At 37.2% G+C, this 14,643-nt stretch overlaps 1 protein-coding gene across 5 annotated transcripts in view; it reads right to left on the bottom strand.

Moving 5' to 3' along the window:
- The window catches only part of Tusc3 (tumor suppressor candidate 3), a 143,915-nt gene that overhangs the window by 70,925 nt on the left and 58,347 nt on the right, over nucleotides 1-14,643 (bottom strand). For all 5 annotated transcript variants that reach the window (XM_034520888.2, XM_076914039.1, XM_076914038.1 and 2 more), the window contains exon 3: nucleotides 1,318-1,435. In XM_034520888.2, coding sequence (XP_034376779.1) covers nucleotides 1,318-1,435 — 118 coding nt within the window. The remainder of the gene's footprint in view (nucleotides 1-1,317; nucleotides 1,436-14,643) is intronic.

Here is a 14,643-nt window from a genome sequence, read left to right as displayed (position 1 = left end):
AAGCCTTGGGGGGTTAAGTTGTTAGAGCCTGCACTGCCCCAAGCTGCTCCGGTCTGCAGGTCGGGGTTGAGCAAAAGAGGGAAAGTGAGGACAGACTCCAGGAATGGAGACCAGACATAGTGTGATTCAATCCCGTTTATTCTTCAGTCTCTCGTCTTCTCTCCAAGTCCCAAGTCTTGAGTTCCTAGCCCCTAGTTCCTAGTCCCTAGTGCCTCCAAGTTCCAAGTTCTTTCTCCAAGTGCTAAGTGCCTAATGTCTAATAATTCTTCTTCCAAGTTCTCTAGTCTAAGTGTCTTCTTTCTCAATGCCTAATTCCTACTCCAAGTTGTAATGAACTCTTCTGTCTGCCTCTCGCCTTTTATATATCTCACTTCTAAGCCACGCCCTTAAGTCACACCCTTAGGTCTTATCTCTAAATCTGATCTCTAAGTCACACCCTTAAGTCTAAATCACAGCTTTAAGTCTCACACACCCAAGGGAAGATCCTGGATATCTAAAACAAGATGTTATCAGAGTGTGCTCAGCTGTTGTAGGCTAATGTAATCAAATCTCTTGTCAGGGTATATGGTTCAAGATGGCTTCAAGGATGGTAGCCACCTTCTGTTGGCTCCCCACACTGAGGAGCAGACACGTTGATTCCATGAGCCAGTTGGCCAGCTAACCACACAAAATTTCCAATGTCCAGGGTCAGAGAAAAACCCTATCTCAAAATCAAACACCAAACAGGATCAGGAAGTCTCAGCCGAAAAAGGTACTCCCTATACAACCTAGGAAACCTGAGTTTAATGTTCCACTCAAACAAAGACATGAGGAGGTGAAAGCAGAGAACCGCCTCCCTCCATAATGTAGTCCTCTGATAACACCATGGAAGTCATGGCATGTATACTAACACATACATCATGCACACATGTTCATACAATAATGCACACATATGCACACATACCCACATTCACACATGTACACTCACATCACACACGCATACATTAAATAAATAAGTTGCACTTCATACTATATGAAATGCCATAAGCTTGTGTGAAACTACCTATTCAATAGTAATATCAAATTAAAATTAATGCATGTGTTTGGCCACTCTGTGATAAAAAGCACATTTCCTTCAAATAGAAATGAAAGTGTTTTTTACTATATAATAAATTGACAAGATATATAATGATAAGGTTAGCAAAGTCTCCAAATTTTAACTCTGTTTTAACACAACACACTACTTATTATACTCAGTGAGTTGTATTTTATCATGCAATCAAAATTTTATCAAAAATAACTCAGTTATGGTTTCAAAATAACATACAGAGTTTTTACCTGTTGAAAAACATCTGTCCCTTCATCATAGTCCACCATTCCAAAAAACAGTTTGTTGCAAAAAGCAGATGAATAACGCCAGGAATTAGCCAGGATTTGATATTCTTCGTTGGCCTGCCTGGAACAGATAATGGAGCAGAACAGAAACGTTTTAGTATGCAATGACCAGTGCCATTTCTAGAACAGGCAACTCTGGGAAAGAGTCAACCAATGACTGGATCATCTCACTAGGACTTGGATGAACTGCAAACTAAATGACACTGCTGTACATGTAAGAAGATCAACAAACACTTTTAAAAAGAAGTATATGGAACTACAAGTGACCTCACCATCAACAGTCTCACTGCTATACAGCCACACTCATATGCACACTGAATTTCTTCTATTATTTTAAATCAATCTGTGTAGATTACGTGTTTACAGTATAGGTTTACAGTTTACGTTATAAATGTTTCTAAATACAGGAATATAACACTAAAGAGGGACTATGTCAAAGCAGAAGAATTAGTGTGCTAACTAATTTTGTATTATAAATCTAATCCAGAAACATCTATATTTAAGGCATAGAAAACACAATAATTTCACCTGTATTTTTAAGTGTTCATTAAATGGAACTTATGATAAATATTGTAAGTCTAATGAGCCAATTTATTACCTTTCACAGCACGAAACTGACTCAATTTACTATATGAAGATTACAATAGCTACACACACACACACAGGGGTCCACCAAATCCCACAGCACAGCTAAGTGAGCAGTAACAACAAGCTCTGGCCACCAGGTGTAACGAGTGGAGGAGGATCCATGATAGAAACACAGTGTATTATTAAAGCATCTTGTTTAAATACATTGTTATAAAAATCAAACAGGAAAATGTACAATCATTAAGAACTGGCATTCTTGTGATAATGACATCTATAAAATGAACATGCACCAATATAAAATGAGAAGCCGGAATAAAATCATATTTCTGATTTTCTATCATTTGTTGGAACATAACAGCTTATAATGAAATGTCCTAAAACAAGGATGTCGTATTTCCTTATATTACAAGGTGATCCAGGCATAGAGTCTATCAAATATGTATATATGTAATAATTAATTCAATCCACAAATCTATGACTTGCAAATGACAAATACAAAAATCCCTGAACTCAACAAGCTTTTCTTAGAAAAAGATCTTACACAAACACAAACTATCAGATAAATTCAAGTTCTCTGAAGCCTTTTAAAAAACTGTTAAAAACCCAAGAATCACAGATGAGCTGCCTCTGCTGTGATGTTGTTACTCCACTGTCATTTTACTTTTCTGATTTCCTAGTAATTATTTGTAATTCCATTACAAAATCTTATGCACAGGATCATCCACAGCAGAGCCAAGCCCACACCATGTCTGGTCTACTTCACGAAAGTGCCACGGCCACTCCTACAAGATACATCAAATGCCTTGTTTAGAATTCTCTCTTTCTTCAAAAGTCAGTACAAACCCTGTTACTTCTGTTGAATGGCAGCCCAAGTCTACACTGGTAATACTTGCTGGTGCCACTGACTGCAGCCGAAACCCTCAGCTAAAGTGCAGAAGGGTTTACTGGATGTGCACTGGCTGTTCTTTTTGGTAGTATAGTTTGGCCACTGCCTAGAACCTGGAAGTCTCACCAAGTTTCTCTGTTAATGAAGAGGAATAATATACTTTCCTTCCTCATCAGTAAATCATAAATACTTTTTAAGATGCATTTTCTACATTAGAGACTCTCAATTCTGGTATGTGACTGAACGGCAACTTAAATTTATTTTACTTGATTTAGGGCCTTTGGGGGAACAACACTGACCTTCTAATACCATACTATAAAAATAATATAATTTTTTTCATTTCTGTTCATTTTAATGAAATAATAATTTGGTTCACTTTATTACTATAAAACATAACTCCCCCATAATACTGGGGAAAGGACACTATGATAACATAGCAGAGACATCGCGACCCACCCAGTCTTCTTACAGATCGACTCTAAGCTATAATATCTTAAACAGAGCAAACCGTCAACAAGAGGAACTGAGCTAAAGCAATCTATGCTATGTGGCAAATGAATACCATTTACAACTCTAAACATTATAATAAATAAATCATTGAGAGACATGTTAATGTCATTTTTATAGGCAAATGTGAACTTGAGAACATAAAGATGGTTATACTTAGTATTTTAAGTAGATGCTGCAGTAACAAAGAAATACGGCTAACACTGTCTACCTTAAAAGACCATGGAAAGAAACAGACATGCATGCAATGACAGCACATAAATGTGAACAAAGTCTTAGCTGTGCCTTAGACTTGCACATATAAAATGGGAGAAAATGGACTGGAACCATGGGTGCCTGGAAAGATGCAGGAAAAAAAAAAAAAAACAGGCCTTTCTAAATGACTCAATTTATGAACAAATCCAACAAGAAAAGACAGGAGGACAAGTTAGTCTCAAATGTTTCTGTGTTCAAGAGAATCTAGGCTTCAGATTAGACAATAAGAAAAAAAGGACTAAGAGATAAATAGGAGTGTGGCTTCATTCTATAACAGCAGCCAGCTACAGAGTTTTTAAAAAGAAGTACATTTGCAAAGCACCATTTGCACTGTGTCTGACAACCACATGTCTGAGGGAGAGTGAGATTACAATAAACATCTGGAGCCCATTTGAGATGGTCAAGTTGGAAAAACATAGGTAACTATATATATAATCATGTGGCCTACTTTGAATACACAATTTTTTGGAATCTAGAAAGCCAAGACATCCAACTAAAATTTCTATGACAGCTTAGATGGTTAGTTTTGACTGTAGACTTCATACAGAGTAGATTCACCTGGAAAGGCAATCTCAGTAAGTAATTACCTAGATGAGTGTGGTCTGTAACCAGCCTGTGAGGCCGTCAGTACCTGGGCTAACGAAGATAGGCAGACTCACTCTCAATGTGAGCAGCACCGTTTCCTGGACTGGGCCCGGGGCTGATGAAAAGGGAAGTGTCCTAATCACTGTACTATTGCTCTAAAGAGACTCCATGACCAAGTAAGGTATAGAAAGCATTTAATTGGAGGCTTGTTTAGTTTCAAAGGGTTTTAATCCATGATCATCATGGCAAGAAGCAAACCAGCATGGCTGTAGCTAAGAACTTTATGTTGATATACATGCAACAGGAATGGGAGTGGGAGTGGGGAGGGAGAGAAACTGGGCATAGTAGCATGGGGTTTTGAAGACTCAAAGCCCACTTCTAGTGACACATCTCCTTCAAGTCACACTTGCTAACCCTTCGCAAACAGTTCACCATCTAAGGACTCAGCATGCAAGCATGAGCATTCAAGCATAGGAGCCTATGGGGACCATTCTCATTCAACCACAAGAGTGCCTTCCCCACCACATGCAGGCCATTCAGTGCCTTCTGCTTTTGACTTCTATACAAAGTAACAAGCTGCTTCAGGATCATGCTGCCTTGTAATCCTCACAACCCACAACCATGGAGAATAGCCTCAAATTGTGACGTGACCCCTTTCTGGCTTACTTTGTCATCACAGAAACAGGAAAAAAAAAAAAAACTAAGACAAAGCTTTGGAAATATTTCTACTTTGAAGAAAGGATTCCATGAAAGTCAAAGCAAATTATAATTGCTGAGCTCAAATACAAAATCTTTGAGCAAAGTTCATATTGGCAAAACAAATGGACGCTTTCTCCTGTTTGGATGTACTGAGCAACAATTGGGCCAATGAACAAATCTATCTGTAAAACAAAATTAAATTAAACATGCTTTAGAAATATATATCATTAATGTTATCTATTCAAAATATAAGTAATGTATCAGAAATAAATGTGTCCAATGATATAAAACCCATTATTCCCAATACCCACCAATACTCTTAACTTAACGAAATTTAAAAATCTAACAAGGAAGAAAGAAAAGAAAAGAAAAGAAAAGAAAAGAAAAGAAAAGAAAAGAAAAGAAAAGAAAAGAAAAGAAAGGAAAAGAAAAGAAAAGCCATCAAGTGAAACCTAGCATGTTTGTCAACTTGTACTAAAAGCACACACAAATATTGTTCTTGGTAATCAGCACTATAGAGGCCTCGCCGTCATTCAAAATTTAAAGCAAAAACCACAAACACCAGGAGCACACAAATAAATAACTATATTGTTAAACACATCTTCTTTCTGGGGTGGGGGGATACAGCAAAAATGACTGTTCCAAGCACAGGAAAAAAAGGAACATATGAAATGTTCTAATATGTACATATGGAGCCTGAAGAGGGCACTCAAGCTGCATGAGAAGAATCTAATAGTGTTCAGAAATAGTCACAGGGCACTGTTCTGTTAAATCTCTTATAGTAAATTTTCTCCATTTTGTATTAGAGAACAAGAAAAAAATCACTTAACTCAAATGCTATAATTTTTTACATTATACTCTTTCTTACAGGTTATATAGAACTAAAAAGGATTATTAACTCATCTATAATTCTATATATTTAATATATTTCCTAAGATGAATGTAATTTTTATCTTTAAAGCATTTAAAGGAACGTTTTAAAAAGTAGTCTCTCTTTATAACATTAGATTCATATTAAGAGTATGTCTTTATGGTTATGCATTCATGATGAATTACACATATATAAACATATATTACCTAGTTATTTCAAAGTATGTCTTCATAGAATCTCAAATAATTTCAACAGACAGTGATTTGCACAGATTTGAAGCCAACTTGCCTACTGAAGAAGCTTCTGGTGTTATGGTTAGGAGAGTAAGAAAACAATGAACAGCATCTTAAAGCTTTCTGGTTGCACTAAGCTGGCCGGGGTATTAGCCTGTGTCTCACTAACTAATAGAGCCATGTTAAAGGGAAGATTTCCTCTCTGGTGCCAGCTCCAAGGTTTTACTCCACCACGGGCCAACTACACATTACTTTGGGCCTGAGGACAAGAGGAGTAAGATAATGGCAGGAACATGTGAAGAGGTTGTTCCCCTCAAGGTGTCGAGAAGCAGAGTCCAGAAAGTGGAGGGGGTAAATCAAGGCATACTTGAAGTCCAAACTCTTAGGGACATATTTTCTCCAATTAGGCCCACTGCTACGATCCCACCAACTACCTATACAACTTTTGAATCCAGTGATGGATTAATCCATTCATAAAATTTCAGCTGTTGTAATCCAGTCAATTCTTCCCCTGAGCCAAGCTCTAAACACTGCTTGCATGGAATACTACACAAGGTCTTTTATAACAAGCATGTCAAACCATAAAGGTTTGCATGTTAGTGACTATGACAATGCCAACTCTGTATTTCTTATATATCTGTGTTGTCTTCCTTTATTAAATAAACTGAAAACAACAGAAAATTTTTTATTCAAATATGTATATATCCTAAATCAAAAATGTATAAAAATATAATGGGTACATAACTATGAGTAGTACAAACAGCTGAGTAACATAGAAATGCTTAAATGTGGATGCTGAGATGAGGAACATACAGGTAGCAAAGAAACAAACTGACATACCACTCGCTCACTGAGCAATCCTTTCAAAGTCTATATGCTTCATTCTGAGAAAGATTATATTACATATAAAGTGAAAGTAGTAATGACGATTAGGAAATGACTAAAGCAACAGATGAATTATTTTGATGTCAGAAAGAAGTAAGAAACAGTTACTTGTCTCAAGATATTTCAATACCTTCTAGAAACACAGTGTCTAAATTAGGGATAGAAAACAATCAGTGAATAAGTCAAAACTAATACAAATTTTAATGATAACATACCCACTGTGATTGTTAATCTTAATAACTTCAGTGCATGGAAGGACGCTTAAATAGCTAGTAAACATACTTCAAGATGAATTTGTATTCCCATTAAGTATGCTTAGAGAAAGGATCGAGGCAGGCGTGATGACACACCACTTTAATCCTAGCACTCTGGAAGCAGAGCTAGGAGGTTCACTAGGAATTCAGGGCAGCCTGGCCTACTTAATGAGTTCTAGGACAGCTAAGTCTACATAGTGAGATCCTGCCTCAAGAAACAAACTAAAAGAGGAAGATGCACCCTGAATATGAGTTGTACTATCCCAAAGACCGGGGACCAGAACAGAATAAGAGAGAAGAAGCAGGAAGCCCATGAGCATCCTCCCTGCCCTCTGGGTCCCCTGCCACCATGACAGGAGCTGTGTGCTTTGCTGCACTCTTTCTGCCATCAGCCAAGATGCTCTTCTCAGATATCTGTCACATAAACAAACAGGCTAGCTAACAGAATTAGTACTTGATGAGCAAATCCAACTGTGGCATAGTTATTGCTGAGTACTTTAAGCCATGTTTACAGTGAGAATTTTCAAAAACATCTACAAAAGATTTCTTGTGTCCAATTGATAGACATGTCTGGTTTTGCTCTGGGGTACAGCTTTGATACACATACTGATTTTATCCTTGTTCACAGGAGAAATGTCAACAGAAATAAAACAACTTACCTGTGTCTCACAGTAAGAATTAACTGCAACAAGAAGAACTCAATCTCAATTGGAGAGAGGTTATAACTACATCTTTGGCTATAAGTATAAAAACATGTCTTCAATTCTCAGAGCCACTCTCAGAACACATCAGAAATCAGTGTTTTGTTTTTAACACAACTCCATTAAGCCCATGTCATGTTGTTAGCCAAGAATTTTGGAAAATCAGTTTTGCAATGCATGTGTGTGTAATATGTATTTTTATTCCAATTTTCAAATTATTTATACAGAGAAATAGCAAGAAAGTAGCATAACAGAGCACTTAGGGAAAGGGAGGATTTTTACATGAGCCAGTGTGGGTGGTAGCCTCAGTCAAATAGTTTAGTCTATGTTCAAAGAAAAATCAGTGTACAGATATATACTTTACCACAAATAATCACTAAACTATAACACTAACATCTATAAGTGCTGAGAGAGCAGTCACACACTGTAGGCAGCATTTGAGTCTCAAGATCTGGACTTGTGTATAAACTTTATAGTTCGTGATGTATAAACCTAGATAAAATGTTATCCCCCTGTACAACAATGAGTGAGGGTTGAGAGTTGCTAAGAGGTGACAGAAAGCATGATGAGGCACGTCACATGCCTACATGACAAGGGACTATAAAAAGCTTGCTCTGCCAACAACCAGCTTAAAAGCTGATGTTCCACATTTCTTTGGCAGTTCCTTCTCCTGTCACTCTCTGTACTGAATCCCAAAGTCTTCAGTTCCCCTCCATAAGGCAACTTGACAAGTGACAGGGTATTCCGATGTGTTCTTTTGTCCATCTCCTAAACTTTCTATACCTAGAGGGCACAGATGACACAGCACACACTAGGAACATATCAAATAATCAATGCACAAGTGCATGTAAGCATGGCATATTAACTTCCAGATATTCTGTATATCTTAGTAACTCCTCAATCCCTTTCCAAAATATGGTTTTTGATTATCCAAATTAATAATTATTAATCAAAATCTCTCTGCCTTCCTTCTTGATACTTAAGAGTTTCAGTAAATATTAGTTTAGAAAATGTGTATCTGTCAAGAGTCCAGAGTACGAAGTCTGTTCTGAGATGAAGAATGACAGTCAGATGTGTCTGATCATGGTTCTTTCCAATACCCAACTAAAGACTTAGCATCTCAACTATAAACTATAAAATGTGGTTAAAAGACAAATTATCATCTCAGGAAATTAATTTTGTACTACTATAGTAATACCAAACCCCACAGTGAACACTACAAAGTTTATGAATAAAATTTTATTCTCTTATTTCTATTCAAAATTAGGTAGGGAAATAAAACTGTTATTGCATTAAAATTTAAATAAAAACTACACTGACTATTAAAGCATAAAAGCCAGCATGGAGATGCACGCTGTTAACCTGAGCACTCAACTAAGGAGGCAAAGGCAGGCAGATATCTTTGAATTTGAGGCCAGACTAGTCTACATCGAGGTAGGCAGAAACAGGCGAATCTCTTTGAGTTCAAGGTCACCCTGGTCCACATAAAAGGTCCTTGGACTACACATAGTGAGACCCTGTTTCAAAAAAACCAAAAACAAAAGAACAAAGGCAAAAACAAACCAAAACAAAAAAAAACCCTCAAAACGTAACTTATTGTCAAAAATACTAATAAACAGTTCATAATTACTGAATGTTTCTGCACAGGGAATCACCAAAACAGCTACACATTAATTTGCTCAATGATTTCACAAATCTAGCGCACAGCTTATCCATGGGAAAAATATATTTATTTGTTTGTTTATACACTTCAGAAAATATGATACAGAAAAAAATTGGCAAAGGAGAAAAGGAAGGGTGCATGAAACAAAATTTGAAGTAAACAAAATGCCAGGTTTTTTAGAACGGCCCTTGTAATGTGAGAGGACCTCCTTTACGGTAGAGCTGTGGCACCAGGTGAGTGCTACCAGGGAGATCACTACAGATTCACTTCTGAGAGATGGTCAGTGAGACACACAGTCCACTACTACAAATCAAACAAATCCCAAGTCCCAGAAGGCCTTCAAATGGACAGTATTAGTCACCTTCTTTTCACAGCCTAGGATCAGTGAGCTGTCCTTAGCACTTAAGGAATGGAATTATGACATAACCAAACAGCAAACTTTGTGAGCTGGTCTTATCTAAAGAAAGCAATTTCTTTTCTGTCTACCTTTGTTATGATTCTAATAGATAAAAGGAGTAACTCAATATTTTCACCATATGTTCCCAATAGAGACAACTAGAATCTAACGAAAAAGTAATGGACAATATAAGTCAACACTGGAGAACCAAGATTCTTATAAATTTAATCACTTACATAGCAGGCCAAGAAAAGGCCAAGAAAATAGAATATTACTAAGTGTGCTAATTAATACAACTTAAACTTATAAAAATGTATTAAGTATGATGTCTTATGAAGAATATCTATAGCTGTAGAGATAAAAACGTAGAACCTTCAAGTCTTTATTTTGAATGCTTGACAGCAGCTACCAGGACTTTACTTTTAAGAGAAGTCACATCACAAGCAGCAGAGAGATGTAATAAATCACTCTTCTATTTACTTTTATAATGGTTACATAAATTTTTCAACATTGAAATTTATTTTATCACCAATATAATCTCTATTCATTTCATTTAATAAAATTCTTCTAGGCACAAAAAGACACAAAGCCTTGAGTTCCAGCCCACCATGCCCATGTTCACCACCACCATTTTGCCATAATAATCTCTACAAAGTGCTTTCAGATTCATGTTCAGATTTCAAGTTTATCTCCAAAGAATAAAACTGTAAGTTGAAAATTATGTAGCACTGTGAAATCATAAGTCAACAAAAAATTCTAAAAGTCTTTATACTACAAAAAAATAAATAAAATGATTTATAGTAGTAAAGAAAATGCTATCCATACGACCACGCTCAAAGGGAAAAGAGGACAAAGATAAGGAACTATAAGTAAGCAGCATTTTTCAGCTCAAATTCAAAGGACTTCAGTGTGGTGTGGGGATGAAGGGATGAAGGCAGCTGAGTACCAGTCAGTCAGTGACCTGAGAGACTCCACAACTCTAGCGATTGGGACACAGTGAGAAATCATGTCTCTACTGCACCCACCGCAGCTCAGTAGTGTAAGTTCTGTAATCTTGAGAAGGTCAGACCTAAACTTGCTGCTAATTTCATTTGTCTCACCAAGGGTTTCCATGCTGTCCTGGACATTTATCATGTGACCTCTGTGACACTGGAGGGATGTCACTGATGATATCTCCCAGAAATAAGATACATTGGGACTATCTAGTTCAGGGACATGGATGGCAGTAGAGCTTATTTTCCTAAGATCCCGGGTACAGATGGAGATGCCCAGCTTTAGAGGACCAGGAGCCTGAGCAGGGACATTCCACAGCATCTGGGGAAGGTGACCATCAGAAAGAAGAGGTGTCGGAGGTGAAATCCCAGGCCCGGGGTTCTGCTGCACACCCCAGTTCACAGTGTGTTGGCCATCCATCATGTGGGCTCCTCCTCACTCTTGAGAATTCGTTTCCTGCCTTCCTCCATTCATCTCTTCTTTATCTTTCTCATACTCTCTCTTTAAACTTTTAGAATATTGTTTGAAACGTTGCTATACATCTTCCACTTATTTTCCTTTAATTAATCCTATTTTGTTAAAACCACTTTTGAAACTTTTTAGTTTATAGCCAGAGAGATGACACAGGCAGTAAAGTGTTTGGCACCAACACTGACTACCTAAGCTCAGTATCCTAGAACTCCTATCATGGAAGGAGAGAACCAATGCCCGTAAATTGTCCTATGATTTCAACATGTGCACTGGGGCATGTGTGTATCTGTGTCCTACCCTCCACCCCTCCACACACACACACACACACACACACACACACACACCATTTCTGGTTTAAAGCATTTCTGCCTTTACTGTATTACTACTGTATTAGTTGTTTTCAGTGCTGTGGAGCAAAGTGGAACTTAGTTTTCTCTTACTTCTTGTTTCTGGTTCATTTGTTGCTGTTACTATATTGCCTCCTATAGCAGAATTTTCCCCTAATTGATTAAATAATAAAGAAGCCAATCACTGGGTGAGGAGGAGGGCCTTTCAGGTCTGAAAGAGAAGAGGGAAGGCAAGAGGAGTGGACTTCCTTTTTTGGTCATTGGAGAAAGGCAACCGACATGGTGTGGGGGGTTGGGGAGTCCTGTTAGCCCAGGTGGATGAATCCACTAGGGTCTGCCATCAGAAGATTTCTAACATAGAATAGTTGGGGAATTTAGGATGCTAGATTCTGTGCCCAGCAGTTGTATTATCTATTGATTCTATACTAAGATTCCCTGGTGTTTTCCATCTTATGGTGACTCAACTGAGCTCCAAGGAAAGGTAACCATGGCAGAGCATGGGTTTGCAAGAGTTTGCCCCAGCTAGCTGGGAAATTTGGGAGTGCTGAGCAGATTTGGCAGCAGCCAGCCTCGGGGATCTGGAGAGGCCTTGGCAAGGGAAAACATGCAATCTATCTAGGCTTGGTACCACTGGGAACAGACCAAGACCACAGGCTGGTGCCTAACCAGTGATATCGGGAATTGCTTCCTAATATTACATGCAACAGCCTCCCGTTTTTCCCAACCTCCAAGAATGGAATGCCACTCTGAGAATACATTGTGCATCGTGCAAATACTCTAATGATGAGGTGCACTCCTCGCCCCCACAAAGGCCACTACTTTTTGCTCTGCATGCAACCCACATCATCGGCAAAACATTTAATTGAAAGAGTAAGTAATGTCCTGATATTAGTAAAAGTAAAATAAATATCCAAGGCTATGATCCAAGGAAGCATGGACAGACACTTTTGTAAACCCATTCTGGATTCTTGAACACAAAAGTCTGAGGACAGTGCACTTTATAGCACAGTTGCTCCTATACACTTTCTAGATATGAGGGCTAATCATGGAGGAGGGTGTGTCCTATGGTCTACAAAGGCCCAAGCCACTAGAAGTATCCAACTTTTGTGCAATATGCAGAGAAAGGAGAAAGCACTAGTTCTCTTATGAAAGCAAACGCACTGAATAACAGAAGGTTTCTCAGGAAAAAATTTTAAAGGCCAACAGAATATATATGCATATATTTCAAGACTTGGAGGACAGGGGCAACAATATTACTCACTAGATCCACTAAAGTCATCCTTGAAAATTAAGGCAGGAACAAAGACCTTATAAAGTATGCATAAGCAATTCATGACCAGTACATCAAAAACACTGTCAAAAATGGAAGACATATTCTATAAAGAACACAGAAAGAAACAATAAACCCCACTGCAGCAACAGATATACAAATGAGAAAAATCACAAATCAAGAAAATGACAAGGATAAATTCAAAGCTTTCATTGTAACCTTGAAGGGAAAAGTAATTGACCAATTAAAGGACACAGACTGACAGACATAAGGGTTTTCAAACCAAGATGCAGTGTTCTCTTTTTCTCCTATCTAGAATATATCTCACTAGCAAACACACTTAAAGACTAAGAATAAGAAGATAAAAAATACTCTACACAAATAGAACCCAAGAGCAATCAAGAGCTCAAAGAGGTGTGAGCAGGTTTACAGCCAACATTAGCAAAAACAAACAAAGGAACTACACACTGGTAACTGAAATGCACATGCACTGAACATTGCTATATCGAACTGCATAAAACAAACACTGCTGGACATAACTGGGCAGACAGACCCTAATACAGTAATAGGGAATCTTGATGCCTCATGACCAGCAAAATGTAGATTATAGAGCTGGAAAAAACATCCAACTGTACATTTAAACTATACTACAAATAACGTGGTATTAGTAGACATACACAGACTACCACATCCATCCACTACAGAATACATTCTTTCTGTAAGTTCATAAAACTGGAACAAATATTTATTCTCTAAAATAAATATTTGAGATCACAAAGGAAGTCTTAATATATATTTAAAAAGATGAAATAATGCCCTGTATATTAGCAGATTGTACAAAAATACAGTAAGAAATTAATAGTGAAACAAACTACAGAAACAATACAAACATGTGGAAACTGAACCATACATGCTTGATTACTAAGTGGATTCTTATATAAATCAGATGAGAAGAAAAATGTTTATAGAAGCAAACGGAAATGAAAACACAAGATATTATAATCTGTAGGATACAGCAAAAGCCCTTAGACAAAAGTAGTCAAAGTAACCAGTGAAACCTAAATCCAAAAGAAAGGAATAATAAAGATCAGGGTTGAAATTAATAGAATAAAACTCAAAAGAATATAAGAGATAGGTGGAAGTTTATAACAATGAACTAAAGACAATAGCTAAGGATTTTCCCTCCAAATCTAATTACTTCTCCCAGATAAGGACTACAATGGAGAAAAGGAAAAACGACCGGACAAATCACAGATCATAAGAGCATCACCTATATTTAGTCTTAACAATGAAGCCTCAACAACCTACATTATATGCCTGTTGACATGACATGAAAATACATGAATGACATTTATGTCACTCCAAAAAAAAAAAAAAAAAAAACCCTAAATCTAATTGAAAGAAAATAACACCAACTCAAGAACATGGGAAATTATATGTACCAAGATCTTCCAAGATCTTAGATTCCTTTTTTTTTTAAATGTCACTGTCATTAAAACAAACAAAAAAACCATTTAATTTAATATGTAAGAATGACAAGGTAAAAGAAACTAACTGGTATAACAAATAAATAGATCAACACTGACTAGGTCGAAAGACACTAGAAAGAGGGCCTCAGACTGTGTATGCATGATTTCATCTTAAAAGCCTTCTACCAATTTGGT

This window comes from Arvicanthis niloticus, chromosome 16 (genome assembly GCF_011762505.2).
Source record: "Arvicanthis niloticus isolate mArvNil1 chromosome 16, mArvNil1.pat.X, whole genome shotgun sequence".
NCBI lineage: Eukaryota > Metazoa > Chordata > Mammalia > Rodentia > Muridae > Arvicanthis > Arvicanthis niloticus.
The sequence above is the reverse complement of the archived record's forward strand: the minus strand, read 5'-3'. Positions and strand labels throughout refer to the sequence as shown.